Raw genomic sequence first — 27,875 nt, 5'->3', positions numbered from 1 at the left:
GGAAGGGAAACAATAAGGATTTATTTTTATTTATTTATTTATTTTGAAAGAAGATTTCTTTATTTGAGAGAGAGAGAGAGTGAGAGAGTGAGCAAGCCTGGGAGGGGCTCGCTGGGAGGGGCAGAGAGAGAGGGAGAGCGAGAATCTCTAGCTGACTCACCACTGAGTAAGAAGCCCGCACAGGGTTCAATCTCAGGACCTGAGCTCATGACCTGAGCCGAAATCAAGAGTCAGATGCTCAACCAATGAGCCATCCAGGCGCCCCCAATGATTTTTATAATTTATCAAAGGTAAAAATCAACATGAAGGGAAGAAGAAAATTACAGTATCAATTGCTTTCTGAAAATGGTCTTTGAGACATAAACCTATCAGGATAAACTTCAGTTAAGGACAGAGAATGCCTTAAATATGGCTTATTAGAAGTGGAAGGAGGAATAAAAGGCAGATCCCACACATGTTTTCAATTCACGCTCCTTAAAAAGAAACCCCCTTGAATGTATAATATGGCCCTATTTTAGATTTTCTGCATCTTGTTATGCTTAGTCAGATGAGATTATGATTTCAAACATAGAAAGTACAACAGATAAATTTTATTTTTCAAGATGAATTAACATATTTCACATATCCGAGATCTATTACCAGGTTAAAAACAGTAAATATATTCAAGGAACGTTCTGAGAGGTTGAGGAAGGACAAATCCCTAGTGGAAGGGAGAACCCAGTATGCTTTCAGACCCTGCCCTAACTTCAAATGTGCTTGGTATCCAGTCAACACTTGATCATGTTTTTTGGAGGGAAGGGGAGAGGGAAGGAAGGAAGGAAAGGAGGAGAGAGGGAGGAAAGTCGACAATTTCATCTCTGAGGCTTTAGAAAGTGGCAGAATAATGGGTGTATCTGGTACAGTTGGCCAACTCTTAGATTCACATGATCCTGAACTGTGAGACACATAATTATTTCGCTTAAACCACCTTTGCCAGACAGGGCACCAAGTGTTAGGTTTGGGCCATCAGCAACTACATCACCCCACCTGGACTTCTTTTATGACCTGGAAGGAGTACTTCAGTGAAGTGTACACATTTTTCAACACTGCAGGATCAATCTACTTTATGTAGATATTAGACATGGTATGAAACACACAAGTCTTCTTTTTATTCTCTGAGAAAATATGAAAATTAGGACAAAGATGAAGAGAAAATTATTCTGAAATCTGATGATTTTCAATTAAGTCTCCAGAACCATAAAAATAAGATTAAAAAAAAAAGAAAACCTCACCCCTCTGTGAGTGACAGCATTTTTAAACCAGAAGGAATCACACTGGCTATCACTGAGTAGTAGCATTTTGATGTAAAATATGCCAGCCTGAAAACCACTGACCAAAACCTCTAAATTGAAGAATAACAGGTAAATGGGTTCCCCTTTCTTTTATGGAGGCATTAACTTTCTCTACCTTCGAAGTTCACTGGGTATCCTGTTTATTCCATGCCAAATGAATTTTCTCATTACTGGAAGGAGACACAAGTTTCCTAGATTTATAGTTATTTGTAACTTGGAGGTTATCTATTAAAATAACCTTTCTAAAGTAGAAATCCTTTCAAAGACATCCCTGCTGGAGGATCAAAGAGTTACTGCTCTCCAAGACTTGAGTAATTTACTCCACATGCTTGAAAGTCTCCTTCTCCGTAGTTTCTTAGACTGGACTTTTGCTGAAAAAAAGGAAAAAGGTGGGTGTTTTTCCATTTATGGAAAAACTGAGTTCTACTTCCTATCATGAAGCACACTCTTAGAAAAGGTGTTTATGGACTGATAAATATGAAGTTTTATAACCATCACAATTACAGGAGTGTTGGGGTGGCTCAGTCAGTTAAGCGTGGACTTTGATTTCAGCTCAGGTCATGATCTCGGGATCCTGAGACTGAGCCCCACCTCAGGCTCTGCGCTCAGCAGCAAGTCTGCTTGTCCTTCCCCCGCCCTCTCTGCCCTTCCATGCGCATGCACGTGTGTGCACAGCTCTCTCTCTCTCTCTCTCTCTAAAATAAATAAAAATAAAATCTTTAAAATTTATTTTAAAAAAAACTATCACAATAATAAAGTTGAAGGTTTTGAACTGTCAGGTGTTAACTAAAATTTTAAATTTTCCGATTAAGGCAAAATTTAAGAGATGGAAACAAAATTTAGAATGTCAACGAGACTAATACTTATGTTCTCTTTCACTGAATTTAAAGTGAAGAAAGCGAGAGGTTGGGTGTAATAAATGCAATTCACCGGTGACATTAAAACTTCACATTCAAGGGGCACCTGGGTGGTTCAGTGGGTTAAAGCCTCTGTCTTCGGCTCAGGTCATGATCCCAGAGTCCTGGAATTGAGCCCCGCATCGGGCTCTCTGCACAGCAGGGAGCCTGCTTCCCTTCCTCTTTCTCTGCCTGCCTCTCTGCCTACTTGTGATCTCTGTCTGTCAAATGAATAAATAAAATCTTAAAAAAAAAAAAACAAAAACACTTCATGCTCAAAACAACGGGATGTGGTGAACAGCAGACTGCTCTCTGCTTACCTCTTCGTAGACCTTCTGAGCGTTGTGATTATCCCCTATCAAGAGATACCCCACTCCAAGGTCGTTCTTTAAAGACATATCATCAGGAAACAGCTGAACTAACTTCTGTAGGGTAATCAGAGAGCCTCTCATGTGACCTGATTTGGTGTGAAGAGAAAAAAAAAAAACTCAACAGAAATAAAAGCAGATCCTGGTCATCTTCGTATTGAGTCTACAAAGCACAAGAGACAGGATAGACTATCATTTTCTGAGTTCACCAACATTTATCTTCTTATGTCAAATGCCCTCTTTGAAAAGTTTTATCAATTCCTTGTTAAAAAACAAACAAACTGTTTCACTGGGTTATCTTTGGTTTATTACAATTAATTTTAAGATTTTATGAATAGAGAGAAAATAAAAAGCCGAACGGATTTTGGGTGTAGCACCCTCTGTGAAACTTGAAAAGGCACTGGGGTATATCCCTCATGCTAGTTCCAATTAAGTGTCTTCATCTCCAGGTAATAAATGAATGACCTAGTCGAGGAGCAAGAAGACATCAGCTGGTATTATGGGACCCTCTGGTGGATGATAGGATGCTATGCACAACAGGAATCATGAACACCCCAGCCTCTGTCAAGTTTTAAGGCTATGTGATGGAAACTTAAAATTTCTGGGGCCAACTGTCATTCCTCCTCACCACAGTTGAAAATAAATTGAATATGGGAAAATGTGCAAAATAAGACCAGTATACATGATAAGATAAATTCCCTAAAGGGTTCAGCTGCCGACAAACTACGTATTAGCCAAGAGTATGATAGGACTATCAATAAGCTCATACAGTTGTGGGTCCTGCTAACAGATACAACTACCTGGCATAAAACACCACCCAGCTTATTCCACGGCCTTCTTCCCATTACTAGCCGATTTTGGATTGGTTAGCTTGGTGATTCATTCCCTCACCCACAAATTTGACTTTATTTTTCTATACATTCCCTTCCCCCTCATCTGGCCAACTTAGTTCATACTTTTTTCTCTGCTCCTGTATTTCCCTTACTAACCATTGCAAAGGTCTGGGTAAACATCCCTCCAGCTGCCCTTCCTGTCTCCTTTACTCTGTATCATGCAACCCTGCTCTTCTGGGAGTAAACTTCACTCCCTTGTCACCTTCAATAAAATCTTCTTCCTACAATCCCTTCCTCATACAACCTCTTCTTATGAACTTGCCTCATTCTCATTTGGATGAAAATGAGACTATATTCAAGATGGTTGCAGAAGGGGGTTAGATGTATTAGTAGATTCTTTCCCCAGGGCCAGGAATAAGGGGAGGCAAGTGAGGCGCTCAATGCAAAGTTTAAGAGGCTGCCAAAAATTCAGTCATCCAGAGGCGTGATGTTTTTATACATTCTTTCTAAAAATAAAAATTAATGTAAAAAATCCACAATGAACAAAATATCAAAATTTGAAGGACAGAATAAGTAAACAGAGTTTAACCAAGGCATATTGGAGCCTGAGGCAAGAGGAAAGCTCAGTGCTACTAATTTTGTGCCCGAGGCAACTGCCTCCACTGAGTCCCAACCTTGCCTTTTCCATCCTGTGGGTGCTGTATGTCTTCCTTCTTCTGGACTAGTCCATTTGCATAGAAGTTTAATGGACTCTTTCTTCTAGTTTCTAATCATCCCTTGGGTTCTACTCCTATCAGACTTAGGTCATCTACCAAAGTGACACAAGTACTCTTAATCCTAGCCCTCAGGAAACTGGTAACAGGGTCAGTTGGCCTCTGGTATCACTTAGATGAGCCTCTCCTAGTGGCATCAATGACTGTTCATGTAACGTATCAGGCCACTAGCACCCGCCTGAGAGGTTACACCTGGCCTAGACGCTTCCATCTGGTTTCCCGATGACAAGTTAGGTGGAAAAGAATCAGAAGCCTGGTCATAATGAAGTTAGGTTCGAGCTAGTCTTACTTGCCTTTGGCCCTGGCACTTTGGTCAGAGAGGAGGATGCTCTATGCTGCTTTTTGCAAAGCAGTGGCAAATTTACTTAGAGATTTTAAAAGGTTTTTTCCCTATCATTCCTTGGTCTAGAGTCAAACTTTATAGGCAAAATTTTTAGTGTCTGGAACTCCTAATATTCCATCTTTTATAAAAACTGTTCTACAGAGGCATCTGGGTGGCTTAGTCAGTTAAGCAGCTGCCTTCAGCTCAGGTCATGATCCCAGGGTCCTGGGATCAAGCCCCACGTCGGGCTCCCTGCTCAGGGGGAGCCTGCTTCTCTCCTTCCCTCTGCCTGCCCCTCTGCCTACTTGTGCTCTCTCTCAATCTCTTGTCAAATAAATAAATGAAATCTTTTTTAAAAGCCAAGAAAACAGAAAAATTGTTCCACTGATAATCTCAACACCCATGAATAGATCTGTTATTGTTAAGAGAGAAAAGAGTTTGGCACAGCAGGAAGAGTTTTGATCCCAGACCCATTAATTTATTAGCTGATTCCTTAGGCAAATTATCCAATCTCCCAGCATCCCATCTACGTCAGCTTTAAAATCGGAGGGGAGGAGGGTAGTGGGGAAAGGTGGTGAAATACCATCTGCATCTCTGTAAGTATGAAGGTCAGGACCTCTTCTGTCTAGGATCCATTCGCGTAAATCACCTGTAAGTAGTTATGAAACTCAGGTTCCCTCCTAGGTAACTAAGCTCTTCTAAGAGCACAGAGCACGGCATTTGAGGCTGAACTAACTCTTATTCTGTCTTACCCAGAAACTGCTGTCTGTCTGAGCGCCGCTTCAAGGTCAGCTTCAGCAAGTCTGTGGGGACATCAGGCAGGCTGGCCACCTCCTGGTAGGTTTCGATGGCCCCACGCAGCACCTCGTTGCTCCTTCTTTTCTCAGCCAGATCGTCTTCACACTAGAGGAAGTCCCCACAATGGGTAAGTGTCCCATGACAGGCTGTATTTGTAATCATCCAAAATATACATGTAATGTCAATTTCTGGACATGCGGGAAAAGCATTTTGAGACAGATTAAAAACTTCTCTTTATCAAGAGATTAAAAAGCCGACAGAGAAAAGCGACGCAGCGTGCGATCTCAATAACATGAAGACCAGTCAGCTACCAAGCTACAGATGAGAAAGAAATATAAAAGGAGTGCTGGGTTGATGGAGATATGGATCACGTTACACATTCATATTTCAAAGACAGGGCTCCAGTCCGGACTTCCTGTTTCTCGGCAGTTTGTCTGCATGTTCACGCATTCATTCAACAACTATAATCCAGGAGCTACGTGGCAGGCAAAGTAAACAAAACAAGTAAAGCTCTTTTTTCATTCTGCTTCATTATGAAGAGAAAGACGATATACAAATCAAAGTACTTTGTGTCTGGCGGCCACGAGTGCTGGGGACCAAAAACAAAGCAGGCTTCGGAGCGCCGACAGTGGGTCAGTAGGAAGGGTTAGTTCAGGCAGTATGACCAGGAATGAACTGAAAGAAGAGAGGGAGTGAGGCATGAGGCTATCTGGGGAAGAACTTCCAAGGCAGAGAATATAGCAAGAGCGAGGCCCTGGGTGGGGAAGTGAGGCGGAGGGGATAGGCTGATGCAAGATGGGGGGCAAGGAGGGGACTGGCGAAGGAGTAGTGGTCGGGTAATGAAGAACGTGGTCAGCCATTGCCAAGTCCACTAGACTTCCATGACGTGAGATGGAAAGACACCAGGTTGTTGGTTGTTTTTTTTTTTTTTAATTTAAGATTTTATTTATTTATTTGACAAACAGAAAGAGATTACAAGTAGGCAGAGAGGCAGGGAGAGAGGGGAGGGGGAGCAGGCTCCCTGCTGAGCAGAGAGCCCGATGCGGGGGTCGATCCCAGAACCCTGAGATCACGACCTGTGCTGAAGGCAGAGGCTTAACCCACCGGGCGCCCTGACACTGGGGGTTTTTGACATGATCTGTTGTATGTGGAGTGGATCACACCGGTAGTGGAGGGAGAACAGACCGAAAGGGCGGTGGATGAGCACAGCGGCCAGATATGGTGCTCTAGCAGGATCCCAGACCCAGTGATGAGGATGGTTTGGACTACGGTGGTAGGAATGAGGTGGTAGGAGGTAGGGAGATTACAGATACATTTTGAAGGTCAGAGTCAACAGGTTTGCAGGTGGGCAGAAATGCAACAGAAAGGGAGGGAGGGAGGGAGGTCAAGGAAAAATTCAAGGATTTTGGCTTGAGCGATACCCAGGGGGATCCGCCATCCCAAGAATGGGAGGACAGGGCAGTAAAAGGTTTGTAGGCATTCAGAATCAGGAGTACCATTCTGGACATAATAAACCCAACACCCGTTAGGTACCCAAGTGGAGATGCTAGATAGAAAGGTACATATATGCATTGTGGTTCAGGAAAGAAGTCAGAAAGACAGGAGAGGATCTGCATAAAGGACTGAGTAAGGTAAGAAGAAAATAGCCACAAGAAAGTGTTCTGGAGGTTAAGGGACAAAAGGTTTGTCATGTTAGAAAGTCATGTTAGAAAGGACACCAGGTTGAACATCTTGGCTGGATTGGGCAATGTGGCATCTCTGATGGCCCTGACCATCTGGGACATATGGGACAACTGGGGACCCGTAAGGGGATGGAGCAGGACCAGAGGAAACCAGGAGGGAAGGAGGTGCAGACAACCCTCATAGGGAAGCAGAGAAATGGGCCAGTAGATGGAGGGGAATGTGGAGATCAGGGAGAGGGATTTGTTTCTATTACCAATGGGAAATATAACAGCATGCTTCAAAGCTGATACAATAGAATCAGTAGAGAGGGAACATGTGATGATACAGAAGAAGTCACAAAAATCAGCATGCTTTCCTTCAGCAGGTGAGAGAGGATAGGAAAGGGGACCGGAACCGTTCATCCACGCTAACAGGTGGGAAGGCAGAGCACAGGGGAACAGGTGGAGGTGGGCCCTCAGTTGCTGTAGCAGGATCACATGGAAGTTCTCTCTGGATACTTTTATTTTCTCTGAGAAATAAGCAAGATTCTTTGCAGGAGATAGAGAATGGGGAGTGAAATGGTACAGTGATAAAGAGGGGAATGTGTAAAATGGTGGTCAAAATCTCACCCGATTTAGTAAACTATAATTTGAAGATTATCACTTGAGGAAAAATGATACCAGTTAGAGGCTAGAAGTCGTATATAAAATGTTTTTCTCCTAATACCCTATGTAACATGTTCAGCTGTTTAAAATAAAGGGTATGCAGCAGTCAATATATACAGCTTCCTGAAGAACCAGAGTAAAGCACAGCTCCACAACTTGAGGGCATGGTAAGAAAATGAGCCATTCCTCCCTGATCCCAAAGCAAAAACTAGTAAGATTCAGCATAAATTGTTAATATCTGCAGAGAGCTTGTCAGAAAATAACACCTCGAAGAAATAACCTGTTATGTGGACTGATCAGGTAAGTTATACCAGATGATGAGGGCTAGGACTGAAGCAGAGAGAAAGAGAGAAGTGGACAGATTTATAATAAAGCAAAAGTGTTAAGACAAAAATCTCTGGATTGAAAAAGGGCAATTTACCCTTGCTTGATAGAAAAAAGCTTCAGAGTAGGGTTCCCCTTTCTCCGCATCCTCGCCAGCATCTGTCATTTCCTGACTTGTTGATTTTAGCCATTCTGACTGGTGTGAGGTGATATCTCATTGTGGTTTTGATTTGTATTTCCCTGATGCCGAGTGATATGGAGCACTTTTTCATGTGTCTGTTGGCCATCTGGATGTCTTCTTTGCAGAAACGTCTGTTCATGTCCTCTGCCCATTTCTTGATTGGATTATTTGTTCTTTGGGTGTTGAGTTTGTTAAGTTCTTTATAGATTTTGGACACTAGTCCTTTATCTGATATGTCGTTTGCAAATATCTTCTCCCATTCTGTCAGTTGTCTTTTGATTTTGTTAACTGTTTCCTTTGCTGTGCAAAAGCTTTTGATCTTGATGAAATCCCAATAGTTCATTTTTGCCTTTGCTTCCCTTGCCTTTGGCGATGTTCCTAGGAAGATGTTGCTGCGGCTGAGGTCGAAGAGGTCGCTGCCTGTGTTCTCCTCAAGGATTTTGATGGATTCCTTTCTCACATTGAGGTCCTTAATCCATTTTGAGTCTATTTTTGTGTGTGGTGTAAGGAAATGGTCCAATTTCATTTTTCTGCACGTGGCTGTCCAATTTTCCCAACACCATTTATTAAAGAGGCTGTCTTTTTTCCACTGGACATTCTTTCCTCCTTTGTCGAAGATTAGTTGACCATAGAGTTGAGGGTCTATTTCTGGGCTCTCTATTCTGTTCCATTGATCTATGTGTCTGTTTTTGTGCCAGTACCATGCTGTCTTGATGATGACAGCTTTGTAATAGAGCTTGAAGTCCGGAATTGTGATGCCACCAACTTTGGCTTTCTTTTTCAATATCCCTTTGGCTATTCGAGGTCTTTTCTGGTTCCATATAAATTTTTAAATTATTTGTTCCATTTCTTTGAAAAAGATGGATGGTACTTTGATAGGAATTGCATTAATGTGTAGATTGCTTTAGGTAGCATAGACATTTTCACAATATTTATTCTTCCAATCCAGGAGCATGGAACATTTTTCCATTTCTTTGTGTCTTCCTCAATTTCTTTCATGAGTACTTTATAGTTTTCTGAGTATAGATTCTTAGCCTCTTTGGTTAGGTTTATTCCTAGGTATCTTATGGTTTTGGGTGCAATTGTAAATGGGATTGACTCCTTAATTTCTTTTTCTTCTGTCTTGTTGTTGGTGTAGAGAAATGCAACTGATTTCTGTGCATTGATCTTATATCCTGACACTTTACTGAATTCCTGTACAAGTGGGAATGCAAGCTGGTGCAACCACTCTGGAAGACAGCTTGGAGGTTCCTCAAAATGTTGAAAATAGAACTGCCCTATGACCCAGCAATTGCACTACTGGGTATTTACCCTAAAGATACAAATGTAGTGATGCAAAGGGGCACACGCACCCAAATGTTTATAGCAGCAATGTCCACAATAGCCAAACTATGGAAAGAACCTAGATGTCCATCAACAGATGAATGGATAAAGAAGATGTGGTATATATACACAATGGAATACTATGCAGCCATCAAAAGAAACGAAATCTTGCCATTTGCGACAACATGGATGGAACTAGAGCGTATCATGCTTAGCGAAATAAGTCAAGCGGAGAAAGACAACTATCATATGATCTCCCTGATATGAGGAAGTGGTGATGCAACATGGGGGCTTAAGTGGGTAGGAGAAGAATCCATGAAACAAGACGGGATAGGGAGGGAAACAAACCATAAGTGACTCTTAATCTCACGAAACAAACTGTGGGTTGCTGGGGGGAGGGGGGTTGGGAGAAGGGGGGTAGGGTTATGGACATTGGGGAGGGTATGTGCTTTTGGGTAAATTGGAAGGGGAGGTGAACCATGAGAGACTATGGACTCTGAAGGACAATCTGGGGGGTTTGAAGTGGCGGGGGGGTGGGAGGTTGGGGTGCCAGGTGGTGGGTATTATAGAGGGCACGGCTTGCATGGAGCACTGGGTGTGGTGAAAAAATAATGAATACTGTTTTTCTGAAAATAAGAAAAAAAATAAAAATGACTACAGAAAAAAAAAAGAAAAAAAGAAAAAAGCTTCAGAGTATACCGCTATCTGTTCATATCTGTAAATGGGCTGTCTCCATTATAGACTTATCTGCCAGGAGAGAGAGTTCAAGGTTAATGACTCACACTGGCCATCCCGCCCCTCTGGCCTTCGGTATATTCATATGCTGGCTTTTCTGTTCAGGCATCAGTTTCTTGTGAGTTTACTCTCCAAAACATGATTATTCATAGATGACGTCTGAGAGCGAGGGAGTCCTGGAACTGAGACAGCCCTTTTGAGACCACATAGTTCACCCTCTTCAAGCTGGAGTCCTGGCTTTGGGTATCTACCAAATAGATCCTGGATCTGGAGGGTCAGGTCAAGGTTACTGCAAGGACAAATGTCTACCAAGGTAATCCTTCCTTAAAGAAATCAGAATATCAAACTAAACCCAATCTAAAAAGAGAGGAAGATGATATAATTTATACACTTTGTTTCCTCCATTCCTGGCATCTCAAATTTCTTCATTTTAACGAAGTGAAAACATTTTACAACTTCCAGAATCGGGAAAATCTTGGTATTAAAAATGACATCTCCACCTTAAATTCTTTTGAATGAAAGTAATAGACTTGGCTTTGAAAATCAAAATCATATAGATTGATCATTATCAGTTTAGCACCTGTACATAAAATGATTTGGGCAGAAACTGAACATTTTTCCAGGATGTTAACACCACAAAGCCTTCTGTTGACTTGAACTAATTCAACCATCCAAACTTCCTAGGAGATGTGTCATTTTCTGCCTCAGAGGCATTAATGGTTTGTGAAGATAATAAAGTGAATTGAATTTACGATTTAAGATGTTGTATCTGATGTTCAGGGAATTTGGTCAGAATTGATTTTCACAGTGATCCAAGGAATCAGACAGTATCAGTGATGCTTCAGAATTATAGATCATATTTAACTTAATGTTGCTACATTTTACAAGTTTGTTGGGGTATTATTTTAAAAATTTTGTTGGGATATTCCAGTGTAATTGTGTGATGTACAAACAAAGGATGAAAAAGTCATCATTTCTTCCTCCCTATAAAATCCAGCTTCTTTTGAACTCTGATTTTTAAAATTTCTATGCATTTACAATTTCTTTTAAATTACTCTTTTAAAATTTAATTTACCATGCCTAAATTTTGCTTTATGCCACATTAACATTAATATCAATAACACCTTGTAGCATAATAGTTTAGAGATAAAAATTTTTGCCTTCGGCCTAGCTCTCAAATTCCTACAGTTAAATAAGGATATAAATCCAGCAATCACCATGGGTGACAGCACCACATTTATTTGGACTTTGGCCCCCACAATTACTATCACATACAAAGAAAAATTCTAAAGCACAAAGTACTTTTTGTCACAATTAAGTTAACATTTGCATCAATCTTTTTTCTTTCTAGTGTTCTCTAATCAAATGACTAATCAAATGTTCTCTTAATCAAATGACTGCCAATACTAGTAATGAAGCTCATCACTTAAATGAACAGGCATGATTATTTGGTAACACATTCACTCTTGCCTAAGACCAATGCAGCTTAGCAATTTTGGAGGATTACTGACCAAATTCACTTACAAAAATGATATAATTGCTGTCTGCTACCCCTGGTCTGTACCATGGATAGGAGAAACGTTTTTGTGTTACTTTTTCACAACCTAAATTTATTACAATTAAGGGGTGCCTGGGTGACTCAGTGGGTTAAAGCCTCTGTCTTCGGCTCAGGTCATGATCCCAACGTCCTGGGATCGAGCCCCACATCGGGCTCTCTGCTCTGCAGGGAGCCTGCCTCCCTCTCTCTCTCTTTGCCTGCCCCTCTGCCTACTTCTGATCTCTGTCTGTCAAATAAATAAATAAAATCTTTAAAAATAATAATAATAAAATAAAAATGATTTTTAAATTTATTAAAATTTAATTAATAAAATTTAACTAATAAGTTTTTAATAGGGAGATAAGAAGAATTTGAGGATCTGGAATAAGTGGTTGCCACCTTTAGTTCTGAGCAAAACATGTTTGTTTTATCCATAGATACATTAGGTCTGATGTGAGTGCTGTATACGAGTCACTGCACTGACCTCTCCCCAAAGGGTGTTGTCAGGTTCTGAGTCTGGAAAATTTCTGTAGCTTTGCGCCTTTTGTTTCCCAGTAGTGAGAATCTCACCCCTCCAGGCTGGGCTGTGGGAGCTTCACTGCCAGACACATTGTCTATCAGGCCAGGCTTTTGTCCTGAATTCCAGACTTCATAAAATTCAATGTCTCCTTGACATGCCCACTTGACTATCCAATAGGCATCACAAACTTTATAGGACGAAAAGCGAATTCTTGACTTCCTAGACCTGTTCCTCTATCAGTTTTCCCTGTGAGCAACCAGCTCTCTCTCTCCTCCTCTGGCCAAACCCCAAACCCAGGACTCCAGTCCTGTCTTCTCTGATCCCTACACCCAAGCCAACAGGAAGCCCTCCCCACCATCTCCCCATCGCCACAGCCATGGCCACAGTCCAGGCCAGTGCCCCCTGAGTACACCTCTAGTCGTCCCCTATGCTTCTTGCTTCTCCTGCTGCCCCTTTAATCTATCCCCCACCGAGGAACCGAAACGATCTTTATGAAAAAACAAGATGGCCAAGTCCATGCAGAAACCCTGCCATGCTTCTCAGGGCACAGAGAATATCATCTGTGAGGCCCTGGCCCCACTTGTCCCACATCACCCTCCCTCAGCACGCCCTTCTTTCTGTTCTTGAGTTTCTTATGCCAACATGACTTCCCTGTATCAGGTCTTTGCCCTCATTGTTCCCTCTGCCTACACAGCTCCTTCAGCTGCCTTGCCACGCTTCAGCCATTCGTCACCTCAGTAGAGAGGCCTTTTCTGATCCGCGTATCTGAAGCATTGTCTGCCCCGTCACCCTCAAGCCTCATAGCTCACAGCCAGAAAAATCTTAATAAGTATGCTCTCCTTTTCTTTATGATGTATTTTACATAAGATGATCTAATGTATTTATGTTTAATATGTTATAACATCCTTAACTATATATTTCTATATATATTTATTCAGACCCTGGCTCAAATGTCACCTCGTCGGTATACTTCTCCCAAACACCCTAGCCCACACATCAACTCCCTCACACATCCTGTGGCGGTACTCTGCTTTTTACAGGTTCTCAGCAATTCTCACTGACGAGCATATATATTTTACTTGTTTTGTCTCCTGGGCTGCCTTCGTCACCACAATGACAATGCCATACATTTTGCTGGTGGCTGCATCTGCAGCGCCTAGAACTGCATATAGGGGGCTTCCTCAAAGTAATTTTTAATGAAGTGACTTTGTTTTTTATTAACATATAAAATATTATTTGCTTCAGGGGTACAGGTATGTGAATCACCAGTCTTACACAAGTCACAGCACTCACCATAGCACATGCCCTCCCCAGTGTCCATCACCCAGCCACCGTATCCCTCCCCCCAACCCCCATCAACCCTCAGTTTGTTCCCTGAGATTAAGAGTCTCTTCTGGTTTGTCTCCCTCTCAGTTTTGATAAAGTAACATTTAAAATACCTCCCGCTGGCTGATAAGATCCACAAGGGCAGAGGCCTCTAGAGGGCTCATTATGATAATCCCAGGGTCTAAAAGAGCACGTGGTACATGGTGGCTTTACAGCCAACTGCAGCAACCACAGGTGGGTGCGGAAAAGCTTTGCAGAATGAGGAGCTGGACGATGGGAAAGTCAGGGAAGAAAGGAGATGAGGGAGTGGATACAGGGAGAGGGGAGCTGATAATATAACTCTGTTTTATATTTTCAAGACTTTCCTAGGCAAACTTGCAGCCTCTAGCTGCAAAACTGCGGTTCTTATAGCTCAGAGGAGCCTATGGTGAAAACTTGGCAGAATGGGGCATGACGGTGATGGGAGATCAAGAACAAAAGTGTTCTTCTTTTTTTCTTTGCAAATCCAGGGAGAAGCCAGATGGAGGGAGAGCAGGAAAATGTTACTAGATTCAGCGGCACGCAATGGCAATAACTAACTGTCGTACTTAAAACAGTATTTCTTGCTTGAGTGTACACATATGCATGAGAAATTGACTCTGTTTATAAGTTAGAAGGACAAAGAGAAATACAAATGGTGGGCAGTGAAAAAATCCAATTAGACAGAACACAAGAACATCAAAAGCATCTTCTACGTAGAAATGATTTCAAATACCTGTGCCTTTCCGTATCTTGCCCGTGGACTCTGAGGGTATTTGCGCACTAGTTCTTGGAATGCACTCAATGCTTCTTCAATTTTTCCCTGTTAGGAAGAAGCAGTTACATAAATGCAGTAAGTTCAGATGCATAATGTTATTCAATATGGTTTTTTAATATTCACCAAATAATGTTGTCAAAACATCCTAGACCCCACTCTGATTCTAAAGACAGTTTTATCTAAGATTTTTAAAAAATTAAGTTCGGAAAACGGAGAAGTAAAAATGAAAACAATTTTTTTTTTTTTTAATAACAGAAACCTGACCAAGGATGTGTTCTAAGTTTCTGTTAAAGAAACTGCATTTTCCCTCTATACGCACAGTTCCTACATGCATTATATTTTAACTTTCTTTTTCATTGAAGTACAGTTGACACAGAATGTTACATTAGTTTCAGATGTACAACACAGTGATTAGACAACTCTATAGCTTATGCTATCCTCATCATAAGGGTAGCTACCATGGTTCACCGTACAATGCTATTACAGTATTACTATCTTCTTGAAGAAAATAGTATTTTAAGTTGGGGAAAAAATACTGCTGGTGGCTGGAATGTCTTGGGGTCTGCCATGAGAAGTCTACAGCATCTGTTGGGGGTGGGGAGGATAAACTCGCCCGAGTCATAAGGCCACTGGCTCGTGGTACCTGCCAGCCTGGCCGACCGGGGAAACTCATGACTCTGTGTTATGTAACCCCTCCCAAAGCTTAGGTGGACCCTTAAGAAGATGGTCCAAGCACCTCTACTAGGTCCCTGACCACCATGACATGAAAAGAAACAGAGGATGTGGAACAGGTCAACTTGGTGAGCGTCTTGGTGGGGGTGAGGAAGCCTCTCCCCATGGCACTCCCTCCGTGGCCATTCCACAGGGTGAAACAATGTCTCCTGGTTTCCAATGGATGGCCGCAGGTCAAGGACACTGGGAACCACGGGATAGAGCCAGATTTTCTGAGATGAACTTTCATGGACACTTTGGCTCCTTCTAAACTGGTAAATCCATTCATTCCTCATACAAATGGAAGCTTGCTGTGGTTTCTATGTTTTGAAGTTCACCAAGCTGAGTTTCCACATGACAAAAGTTCACCTCACCAGGGTGGCTCGGGAAAGCAGGACTGCTCGGCTGTTCCTGATACCCACTTCTGGAAGACTTGACTCAATAGTGAAAGGTCAGGCAACATCCCTATTAAAGTTACTTAGAATCATTTCTTTAGGTAGATAGCATCCAAGAAGGAAGTTTTCTTTTCCTCTCACTTGCCCTTAAGTGGTGCTGAAGGGCTGGTAGAAACATATGCATAGCGTCATGGCTATAAGCGCAGGCTCCAGAGCCAGACCGACGGGTTGGAGGCTGGTCTCTGCTGCTTGAGAGGTGTATGACTTACGCAGAGTGTTACTGATGCCTCTGCCTCGGGTGTCTCATCTGTAAAATGGGGATGAGGGTACTTAACTACCTTGAGGGGCTGCTGTTACGCTTATAACTGGTAGACACCGCATGGAGCATATGTTGTGTGGGGAATGCGTGTGCAGCACAAAATAATGGGGCCCCTCTCATGGGAGCCTTTTACCTGATCAACAGGCAGGTTAACAAATAAATCAAGCCGGGAACACATGCTCTACAGGACATGTATTGTCAGAAATGATTGTATTGCTCTTTAAAATATACTGTCCTCTCATGATATTAATTTCTTTAAAGATTTTATTTTGTAAGAGCAAGCAGTTACAGGCCCGTGGCAAACTGAGACAAAGCATAGATTTTTCATCTACTCATTATGTCCCCAACACACACAGCCTCCCCCATGATTACCATCCTGCACAACAGTGGCACATTTGTTACAAATGAGAAAGGTACACGGACACGTCGAAATTACCCCAAGTCCACAGTTCACCTTAGGGTCCGTTCACTCTTGCTGTGGGATATTCTGTGGGTTCGGACAACTGCATACTGACAGTATCTACCATTACAGCATCATGCAGACTGGTTTCACTGCCCTAAAAATCCCATTTTTACCTCTTCATCCCTCCCCCACCCACTTTTAAGGAATGAAGAACTCAAGGGACGCCTGGGTGGCTCAGTTGGTTGGACGACTGCCTTCGGCTCAGGGCGTGATCCTGGAGTCCCGGGATCGAGTCCCACATCGGGCTCCCAGCTCCATGGGGAGTCTGCTTCGGTCTCTGACCATCTCCTCGCTCATGCTCTCTCTCACTGTCTCTCTCTCTCTCTCAAATAAATAAATTAAAAAAAAAATTTATAAAAAAAAAAAAAAAGGAATGAAGAACTCAATGTGAAATATCTTTTTCTGTGTGACTTTCTTCTAACTGCCTTTTTTCTTCTTCCTAGAAGAAAAAAAGGGGATCACTGATTCCAAGCAGTTTCAAAATGACAGCAGGTGAATTCTTGGGTTTCAAAGTCTGTGGCTTGAGGCTCTGCCCTCTGGGTCCTTGGCTCTGGCTAACGAGTTCTTGTCTCTGGCCACAGAGTCCTTGTCTCTCACCTCTGGGTCCAAGACTCTGCCCTTGGAATTATCTTTTCTTTTTTTTGAAAGCGTGGTTTGTTTTATCCATTTGTTTCCTGCCTGTAGAATTTTGGGAGCCCAGCATTTCTTGCCGTTTTTCCTGTGTCTCTCAGGTGGCAATGCTTCTCCTGGTGTAATATTCTCAAAAGCGTTGTGGGTCTCTTTTGTCTGTGGTGGGGATTCACACCATTTGACAAGAGGCACCTGCAAAGACCCTCCCAGGATAATCCCATCTCTGTTCCTGGCTTCTGCTGGACAGCTGAGTAGATCCAAGAGTCACACACCTACTCTCTTCAGGAAAAGGATGTCCAGCACGCCTTTGGCCTTCTCTCCGGAATACACTTTCCTAACAATGAACTTCCTAATTCTTCTGCAATCTGGATAGACCAAGAATTCTCCCCAAATTATCATGTTCTGGTTCTTTTTTCCTCTAAGAGTTCCTTCCTTAATGATCACTTTCCTCTCCTACTTTACTGGAAGCAGCAAAAAAGAAACTAGGCTGCATCCTGGACACATGGCTTGGAAATCTCCTCAGTGAAGCATCCAAGTTCCCTGCTTCCAAGTTTTGCTTTGCCCAGGCCCTTAAGATATAATTCATTTAAGTTTCCTGCCACTCTGTAACAAGGACTGCCTTTTCCCCAGTTACAATGACCTGTTCCTCATTTCTTCCTGAGCTTTCGCCAAAAGTGCCTATAAACATTCTGCTGGTAAGGATACGTATATTCTTGAAGATTATCGATAAAGCTTTCTCTATGGTGCTCCTCACTTCCTCTGAGCCTTCTCCAGAAGCAGCTTTCACATCCATATTTCTACCAACAGTCTGCTTAAAACAATGCAGGCTTTTGCTCTCATGCGTCTCGAAATTCTTCCGGCCTCTCCACCTTACCCAATTCCAAAGCCATGTCCATATTTCTAAGTATTGGCTATAGCAGCAGCCCACTGCCCGGCATGAAAATCTGGATTAGTTTTCTCCGGCTGCTGTCGCAAATTACCAGAAATTTGATGGCTCAAAACCAGAAATTCATTCCGGAGAACAGTAGTCCAAAATTGGTTTCACCGGGCTGAAACTGCGATGTTGGCAGAGCCACGCTTCCTCCAGAGGCTCTAGGGGGGTCTGTTCCTTGCCTCCTGACAGCATTACTTGATGGTGCATGCATTACTCCAATCTCTACTGCGGTCTTCACATTGCCTTCTCCCTTCTGTGATGCCTTCTCCTATTTTGTCTCCAATTTCCCTCTGACTTTCTCTTAAAAAGAAACATGTGATTGCGTTTAGGGCCCAAGTGGATAAACTAGAATAATCTCCCCATTTCAAGATTTGTAAGTTATCCTATCTGCAAAGACCCTTTCTCTAAATACAGTAAGGCTTACAGGTTCCAGGGATTAGGACTTGGGATATTTGGGGGTGGGGGGAACATTTTTAGCTTACCACATGCCTTCTGTAACTTAAATTGCAAATGTTGAGGCTATTTTTGTGAAAATCATGCTAAATGCACCATTACAATCTAAAACACAGGAATAACAACATTTGTAACAAATCTGCTAAAGCATTTTGTTCCTTCTGGATAAAAAGCTGGTCATCAAAAATATAAAAATAATGGAATATTAAAAAAAAATAATGGAATATTGTGACTTGACCATGGCATCCCTCCAATTCCCTTCGGACAGAAGCCGTGTTGCCTTGCTAAGGGACTGTCAGCCCTGCTCTTACCCCAGCAGGCTGGCAAAGTATATGTGCGTGCTTCTGGTGTGGAGGAACTTCCGCTCCCTTGAATCTTACTAGAGAATATAGCTCCTAGGGCTATGATGCAGTTCTTATTGAAAAACTTAAAGGCAAGATACGATGCTTGTGAAGAATTGCCTAAAAATCCTCTTTCAACAGAGCTTACATTTTATCTAAAAACCAAGACAGTTCATTGGAGAGACAGGTAACTTGGGCCCCATTGTTCTGGCGTGAGGCCAATGAGCTGTGCCCAAGGACATTAAAACACACCCCCACAGCTATATTGCAGAATCCACTGGTGTGATGTGAGGGCGGGAGCTGGCCATCCATCAGCATACCCTTCATGAAGATCCACAGCAGAACATTTCTCTCTAGACCCGGTGGAGGGCAGCTCCTCTGATGAACGCCATTCATCTTAAGAGTGTGACGCTACTCCCTTTGCGTCCTGCCTACAGCGTATCCATTCATCCCAAGCTCCTTTCAGAGCCTGTGATGCAAACTTGCATGTGTTTGAAAGCCTCACTCTGGCTTTATTACATGTTCCCTTCTCCCTCTCTTTTTCTCACTTAAAATGAAATAATAATAAGTGGGACACATGGTGGCTCAGTGGTTAAAGCCTCAGCAGGGAGCCTGCTTCCCTTCCTCTCTCTCTGCCTGCCTCTCTGCCTACTTGTGATCTGTCTGTCAAATAAATAAATAAATAATCTTTAAAATGAAATAATAATAAGTGAATATTTCAGTAGATCCTTTTTTTCTACGGGTAAGGAAGAGTGTTAAGCAATACACATGACTTTTGAAAAACACATGATTGAATTAGGTTCTGATCTGTACATTTTTGATGGAAAAATAAAGTGACCCCATACTTTCATGCAACATAGTCCTTAAAGCTAGGCATGAACTAAAACTGGACCCTCTCTGTCTGGGGCATACCTCAGCATGGGCCTCAGCTCTTCTAAGGTGACTGGCTGCATCATTTGAACATATCAGCCATAAAAATAACCTTAAAAAAGCTTCCTTAATGCTGATAATCCAGTCAATAATAAATATGGCTCCTTCCTATTTCAGAAGCAAGAATTGTAGCTACTTCCTCCGCCCTTATTGACTCTGTTAGAGACTCGGGTGCCCTGGAGGAATGCCTCATCATTTCTCCAGATAAGCAAGAACCAGAGAATACCCCATGGACTGTTCCAGCACTTTTAAATCCCACTGACTTATCCTCCCCTTGGCAACTGAGCCCTTCTTTACCATTCATTAAAATTACATAACAGTCCTTCTCCAAAGCTGTTCACTTGTCCTTTATCCCTAAAGTCACCTGTGAAATAGGCATCCCACACTCGCATATACGGCATTTAGTAAAGAGGAAGTGGAAGATGCCAAACAAGGGGATAGAAAAAGAAGACTCCTACTTCACTTCCATTAAGGAATGCAAATTTCCCACAAATAGTAGGTGGCTTCATTTTGTAAAGTTAAACAAGACAGATTCAGAAATCCTTCCCATGATTAAATTTAGGGACAGTGAACAACTTTGCTACAAAAGTCTTTGGAGTTACCCCATTTTTATTGGCTGCTGAAGAGGGCCAGTCTTGGCCTGGGAACTTTGTCTAACACTAGTTACAGAGGTTTCTGTGCTTCTTGGTATGTTTCCAATAAATACCTGGGAAGCATATTCTTGTCCCAACTCAGTTCCTAACTTGTGTCCTTTTATTGTTACTTATTTACTTACAATACCCCGTCCCTTCTTTGCAGCCAAGGTCTACTGGATGAAAAAGCATATTACAGGAAAACTAATGATCATGATGCCAAGTCTAATTCCAGTACAGAGTAGAGAAAGAGAAATTTCCATGACAAACGAGCAGATGATTCAGTGAAGGTGTTATTAAATGTATTATTATAAATGTTGGACCTGATAATTAGACGATGAATATGACTGAGTCAGAGAACAAGAACTTCAATCTAGTGTCGTTATTTTTTTTAACTGCAATATCTAGAAACACACGCATGTCATATTTCAAATTAACTGAGAACAACACAGACCATATAATAGTCAGCCTGAAAACTGCAGGTGCATGAGGTTAATACCTAGTGAGAAGAATGCTAAACCCAATGTCATTTCACCTATCAGTAACTACCCTAAGCGTCCTGGACTAATTTTTTTCTTTTTGAATTGAGGTGCTAGACAGTTAAAAATGTTCACCTATGTGGCATTTGACACAGTCGATGCTTTAAGAAAAAAAAAACAAACCTCATCTCATTTTCACAAAAACCAAGCAGGAAGATCACTTTCTATTCTAATTTTTTGAATGAGAAAACTGAGGCTCAGAATGGCCAAGTATTTTGTCCAAAGCCACACATCTGGTGGAGGGGAGGTGGTAGGCTGACCCCACGTCCACCAGCTTAACCCTTAGTTCTACTTCTGTTTGGCCATACAGGGACAAATTTTCCCTTTCTTTCTTTTTTTTTTTTTTTTAATCTTTTTTTTTTAAGATTTTATTTATTTATTTGACAGAGATCACAAGTAGGCAGAGAGGCAGGCAGAGAGAGAGAGGTGGAAGCAGGCTCCCTGCTGAGCAGAGAGCCCAATGCGGGACTCGATTCCAGGACCCCAAGATCATGACCTGAGCCGAAGGCAGCGGCTTAACCCATTGAGCCACCCAGGCACCCCCAAATTTTCCCTTTCACTTGATTCATTTCACTGGAATGCTGATGTGCTTGGGAAAAAAAAAAAAATCCAGTCCACTCAAAGACTGCTTCTCTTATTATTTTGTAACAATTCAACAGTAACGCCTGAATTTATTGAACAACTGACCCATTGCACATTTCTGTGCCAAACAAAAACATCAACATACCCTTTTACGAAGTTTTTCTGCAGCATCAAGTTCAGCTTTAATAGTCTTATCAAATTTATTTAATAGTTTAGGCTTCTTTTTCTTAACTGAAAGAAAAAAGAGGTTTTTATTTTGTATTTCTTTGTCTAGAAATAGTTCTTAAGAATAGTGATGTACGAGTAACGAGAAAACTCTCCGTGCAGGAGCAAACACACTCCCGGCTCACCTCTTTCCACCACCCCCATCCCCGGGAGGACACAGGCAGCAGCTGCCAAGCACAATAACACAGCCCTTCCTTATATGCTCAGGGGTGTTCCGAGGAGCCTGGGTGGGTACTGGTATCTGAAACTCACAGGGATACTGGCCTAGTTTCTGGGAGGAAAATGGTAGGTGTGATTTATCAACTTAGGATCGACTTCTTGGCTAAGTCCGCAAGACTGCGGAGAAGAACAGAATTTCACAGTCTAGCACGGATGGTCCTCCTGTTGCATCATGGGCTTACCACTCCAGTTATATTCCATCCTTCAGCCAAACATGACCATCCCGTGTTCCTCAAATAAGCTCTGTACCGTTTCTGATCCTACTCTCTCTAAGTAAAATGGCCTATTCCTTTGTTGGTTGTAAATATGTCCACCCTTCAACAACTAACTCAAAACCCTTCTGCCTTCCTCACTGCATTCCCCCTCTGGACTGAAGTCCCCATTACTCTGCGTATTTCTTTCATGGGCCTTCTCTCATGGGACATGTATTATAATCATTTGTGCAGCTTAGTCCTTTTCCAAAACCCAAGCTCCTACAGAGGGGCGCCATGTTGTCGGCACAAGCTGAATTGGTTCATGCTCACTGAGCATGAAGTCACATCCAGTGGTGGGTGGGGAGGTCCTGCTGGGGCCCACCTGGCAGTGTCCATGGGGTGGATGGGTGCTATGTGCTCCCTGGAAGCCTACCGCAAACCATCCTGCTTGAGGGCTCAGGAGAATGACAAGAGCAGGGCATGGCAGGGTAAGTGGGATGTTCTAGATAGAGGAGGGGACTGGTGGTGGGACAGGGGATGGAGTGGGGGAGACAGAGCATGAGAACAATGAGAAGAGATGTTCTCCATCAATGTTCTGACCCTGAACCCATCCATCCATTGCTTCTGCTATCTCAGTCACACAGGAGGAGGGGCTCTCCTTCCTAAGGTCCCACCCCTACACACACACACACACACACACACACACACACACACACCCCCTGTCCTCTGCCTTCTGTACCTCCTGAGTGTCTCCTCATTCCCTGGCTCTATTCTGGGCATCTATTTTCATTTAATAATGCTGAGGTCTTTGCGGTCCTAAAGTAAGACAAACCTCAGCCTACCCTCCTCTACCCTCCTCTCATTCCTGGCTCCCTCTCAACTCATGGTGCTCTGGCTTCCTCACCCAATACAGGGCAGAAGCAAGTCTTCTGGAAGAGAGGGGTGCTGAGTGGTTAAGAGTCAGATGACAGGTCCGAGTCCCAGCTCTGTGACTTCTAAGCTTTGTGACCTCAGCCAGGCTGCTACTAAACTTTTCTGACTCCTGCTTCCCTCATCTGTAAAAATTGAGAGTTAAGTCAATATTGCACATGAGTGGAGAGCACAGTGCTCCCTATGTTACGGGCTCCCTAACAACGAATGATACCTCCTGCCATCTCTGCAGGCCCATTTATTCCTTTTCCTTCCTATCCTACCTGATTCCTCTGCAGCACCTGGCACAGCTGACTCCTCCCTTTTCCCGAACTGAGTGCTCTCCTTGACTTCTGTGTTGCCCACTTTCCTAGTTTTCCTCCTTATTCTGTAGCCTCTTTATTTCCTCCCTGGGTCCTCTGTGGCTCCTGCCCTCTCCGGCTCCCTGGGGTCAGTCTTCAGCCATGTACAGGACTTTAACAGTTTAATTTCCAAATGGGGCTACAAATGAACAGGTTAATGTTCTTTTGCATTACAAAAATTGTAAATCTGTGGGCCTATAATTTATGACACGGATGCCTCACACTCAAGATAGGAAATCGAATGCACTACTGCTCACCACTCTTATCATTCTCATATCTGTCCTCTTCCAGAGGATGACATCAGAGCCATCTGGTTGTCCAAATCACAAAACTAGTTAGAGATGGCAAACAGAACAGGGCAAAGAAGGAGCATGTGGATTTGTCCAAATGGACTGAATAGAATCATGACTTTTTTCTTTTTTTTCTTTTAGCATTTGCTCTGTGCCAGTCCACATGCTGGGTGCTTTTATTTAATTTTTAATCTTTTAATTTCTTTTCAGTGTACCCCCATGCCGGGTACTTTACCTATACCTCCTTTTATTGTCTCAACCTCCCAGACATAGTGAATTTAACTTCATAGGTATGCCACTGGGGTACCAAAAGGGTCAGTTCCTTAATACCTCCCCTCTCCCATCCACACAGGAAGAGACACACTTAGTTCCCACTCAAATGGTTTCCAAAGGGAGGGACATTCCCCCAAAACTCTTGGCCTCTTGCCTCTCCCCATAGGGGTGGTGGTGTGACTTATCTGCTCACTGGGTTGGGGGAGATGACAAGCTTGTTTGTTTCTGTCCCACCCTTTCTCTTCCTCCCAGTAGCACATGTAGTATGTTGAGCTGATGGCAGTCTTACAGGGAGGCCCCCACGTGGGGGAACTAGGGCTGTTCCATGCTGCCTAGAGTGGGCAATTATGTCTAATTCTGGGGTTCATTATTAATCAACCCATTATTCCTGCTCATCTATGCTCCATTCTTCAATTCCACTATCATCAGCAAGAAAGCTGACACTCTGATCACCTTTCCTTTATTTCACTCCTTGTGCATTTTTGAAAATGGTCATGCTCTTTTATTTGTTTATTCTACCTTTTTCTTCCCCTCTCTCTGAGCTCTCAGGACCCCTATTGTTAAAAATATATAAATGGCTAAAGCAGAGACTGACAAAACAGTGAATGATGGGTGTTTTCAGCTGCATGTCATTATACGTTAGCATATATGCTGAGGATATGGAAAACAAATTGATGTTTGACTGAGATGTGACTGCATGGTGGTAAGTTAGTGTCTTGTCATCTCAGCACTGACTTATGTCTCTCAATTGCTCATTTCAATTTTGCAGAAGTCTCTGTCAGCAGTACACCAGCGGGACCAAGAAAGCCTGGCGTGCACCTGACTACAGGACGTTACTGGTTTTCCCAAATCTGTCACCTGTTTTATAAAGTTAACATGAGATTTATCTATAAGAAGAAAAATAAATTATTGGCAGTTCAACATAGTCAGCAGTAAAATAACAGGCTTGTTAAACAATTGTACACTTTAAGTATCTTGATGTCAAAATATTTCAATAGTGTCGCAAAAAGACAAAATATTAAAAATCTTCTGTATCTCTTTTCACATATCTTCAAGTTTAGTCGTTCCCACTTCTCTTCTTTTTGAAATTCAAGTTTGGTCCCTATCATGACTATTTTTATTTTTAAATGTATAAAAAGCCTAGGGCAATTTTCCCAATACTAAAAAACACAGAGCTCTTCCTTCTTATTATAGAGAGGCACATAGCCAAGCCACAGAGACAATGAGTTCTCATGGTTAGTGATGGGACTAGACTCCCAGGTAGTCTGGGCCTCAGTTTTCTCATCTACAAATGAGTGGCATAGGCTGGCTATGTTAAGACCTCTTTGAACTTGGAAATCCCATGCTTTTAATTTTCAGTTGATGGAAATCATGTTAATAATCTTTTAAAGCAGACCTAGAAGGCACTGGAATGAACTGTTATTTTGTTGAACATGGTTATAAAAACAATGGTTTAGAAGGAAGCTATGCATGCTATATTAAACTTTGTATAAAAATAATCACTGTCATTGCAAGTATTTTAATTTTTTCCAAAACCATGAAAGTGCGTTTCAGTTGCATTTCAAATTCTCCATTCCCTTGCCATACCATGGTTGAAATATTAAGAGGAAATAAGAAGAAAAGAGAAAGACAATAAAAGAATAACTAACAGTATGAGAAAAGCTCTAGCAATATATACTTAGATTATATAAAAATGAATACTGGTTCCCTTCCATTTCCACTTGGTCCATCAATGAAGATGTTTTTATATTATGGCACATGGGTAGAATTTGACCACCAAGAAAAACAGACACAGGATCTCTGCATTACTCTGTGTTCTAAACCTACTGCATTAAAGAGAGTGATGAAAATGGAAATGTCTGCCATATGTTAGATAGAAAGCAACAATTTCCTAACCAGTCTCCCTGCTTCTAGTCTGTCCCCATGGTCTACACTGTCCTGGGGATCTTCCTGTTCACGTCTCCCACTCTTTAAATACACCCATGGATCCCTGAACATACAAAATGAAAATGAAATTCCTTAGAAAGCCATGCCAGCAGTTCTGATCCTGTTTGCTCTCCAAGAGAAATGAAATACATCCACACAAAGACTTGGATATGCACACTCATTGCTGCACTGTTCACAGCAACCAAAAGGTACTTCACTGACTCATTCATTCTTTCAACGATTTGCTAAAATGCAACTGTGTTCCAAGGGCTGTGCTGGGAATTCAATAGACCTTCCTCAAGGAGGCTGCAGTCTTACTGAGAAGAAAGATGTAAATGGATAACTAACCTTGAGAGGAATGAATTTCAGAATGGACCAGGAGTGGTGCTAATCCATTTGGAAGGCAGAAGGGAAAGCTTCCTGGGGAAACTTAGAAATCAAGCATACCCAGCGGTGGCAGCATTACTCTGGGCAGAAGAAAGAGTAGCTATTTTGTAATTCAGTCACAACTGGGGACTTGTACTTTCATCATTAGTTATTTCTCCTGTAAGTGAAAGGCCAAACATCTCCTTCTGCTTGGATGCTAGTGTTTGGTACCATCTATGTGAATGCTCTTATTGCGGGAATCAGGGCTTTCCAGAATTTTAGAAAGCTGAGGTCGAGATATTGCTCAAGGACTCTGGGCTCTGACATGTCTCTCCCTACATCTGAGGATGTGGCCTTAGATGCTGAGTGATGCTGAGCCTCCTTCAAGAGCCAGCAGAGGCCCAAAGTCCATCTTCAGGAAGTCTAAGTTTTATTGAGAGAGGAGGTACTCCCCAACTGTAAAAGGTCAGTGGCATAGCAAGATTTGGACTTTTGAAAATATGCAAGACACAATGTGCACAACCGTAGCTCCCCACTCCAACCCAGATGAGGGATTCCTGATGCCAAGGGGTGCCACGCTGAAGGTCATGGCATCTGCGCCTGCCCCAGGCTACCATTTTTTTTTTTAATACAATTTTCTGTGCTAACTAAGGGTCTTAAATTAACTGCACTCTGAGAGAAAGAGAGAATGAGAATTTCTCCCATTAAGTCAAAACCACCAAAATGCTTGATTTCAGGGAGATAATGTTCATCTCGAGCTATTTCACAGTTGTGTTACCTTCAACCACGTCTACGATCTTTCACAAACCAGCCCCTAGTCTCTGTTTTCCTCTCTTGTTCTGTACCTGTAAAGCACTTTACGTTGCCTTTACATGGTCTCTCAAATACGGCATGAACTTTGGCACCTCTGTGAATCTTCTCATGGTGTTTTCTTTGGAAAATACTTCCCTCTACTTATACCACAGGATACTCATCATTTCAACTTTTAAGACCTACTTTAAATGCCATTTCCTCTATTTAGTCATCTAAGACTTAATCATGAAAAAAAAAAATACCCTCCTCTTCTGCCTCCACATAGCATTTTGTTTCTAGAAATAATAAACTTTTCAGGCTGTGTTCAAGTTGGTTATATAATTAGCTTAAGCATGCTCACCCTCTCTCTCTTCCGACCAACCCTGCCCAACCCCTGCTTGGTTGTTAGTTTGTGTGAGAAAAGAACTTTGCCTTCCTTGTAACTTATTCCCAGCATTTAGTACATGGCCGGGCCTACAGAGAAAGTCCTCAACAAATACTTAATAAAACAAGACATTATGAAAAGGAATGGGACAATGTCAATTTTAACTTGGGCCTATCAGCTATTTTTTAAAAAGCAGCAAATTATAAGCAACATGAAAATGAAGGGAGAGCAGCTTGCTTTATAAAAAAGAACCTCTAATCCCAAAAGTATCAGTGGACAACAGTGGAGGGGATAGAGGAAAAGGATGAGAAAAAGAAACAAGGTATATGTAAGTCAATCCTCACTGAAAATATCATAGAGAACACTGATACTTAATTCCTATGTTTCATTCCATTTAAAATTTTCAGTATATTCAGCAATTTAGAACACAAATGGCAGAAGACTAGACACAACTACAGGGGCCAACGGCAGGCTGCCGGAAGATGTGCCACTTTAACATTAAGATTATTTTGAGTTAAAAGCCATCAAAGCGCAGCAGATACAGGAAAAGCTCTTACCGCCCCAACAGCTGCCTAAAAGAATTTATAGATAGAGGACCTGCTCCAGGATGAGAGC

At 42.2% G+C, this 27,875-nt stretch overlaps 1 protein-coding gene across 1 annotated transcript in view; it reads right to left on the bottom strand.

The window, feature by feature from the left end:
- Positions 1-27,875, bottom strand: part of ASPH (aspartate beta-hydroxylase) — a 219,291-nt gene that overhangs the window by 57,515 nt on the left and 133,901 nt on the right. The window contains exons 15-18 of the mRNA XM_044245543.1: positions 21,465-21,550; positions 14,349-14,435; positions 5,276-5,426; positions 2,548-2,684 (exon numbers count right to left, since the gene is read on the bottom strand). Of these exons, the coding sequence (XP_044101478.1) occupies positions 2,548-2,684; positions 5,276-5,426; positions 14,349-14,435; positions 21,465-21,550 (461 nt within the window). The remainder of the gene's footprint in view (positions 1-2,547; positions 2,685-5,275; positions 5,427-14,348; positions 14,436-21,464; positions 21,551-27,875) is intronic.

Source organism: Neovison vison, chromosome 4 (genome assembly GCF_020171115.1).
Source record: "Neovison vison isolate M4711 chromosome 4, ASM_NN_V1, whole genome shotgun sequence".
Lineage (NCBI taxonomy): Eukaryota > Metazoa > Chordata > Mammalia > Carnivora > Mustelidae > Neogale > Neogale vison.
The sequence above is the reverse complement of the archived record's forward strand: the minus strand, read 5'-3'. Positions and strand labels throughout refer to the sequence as shown.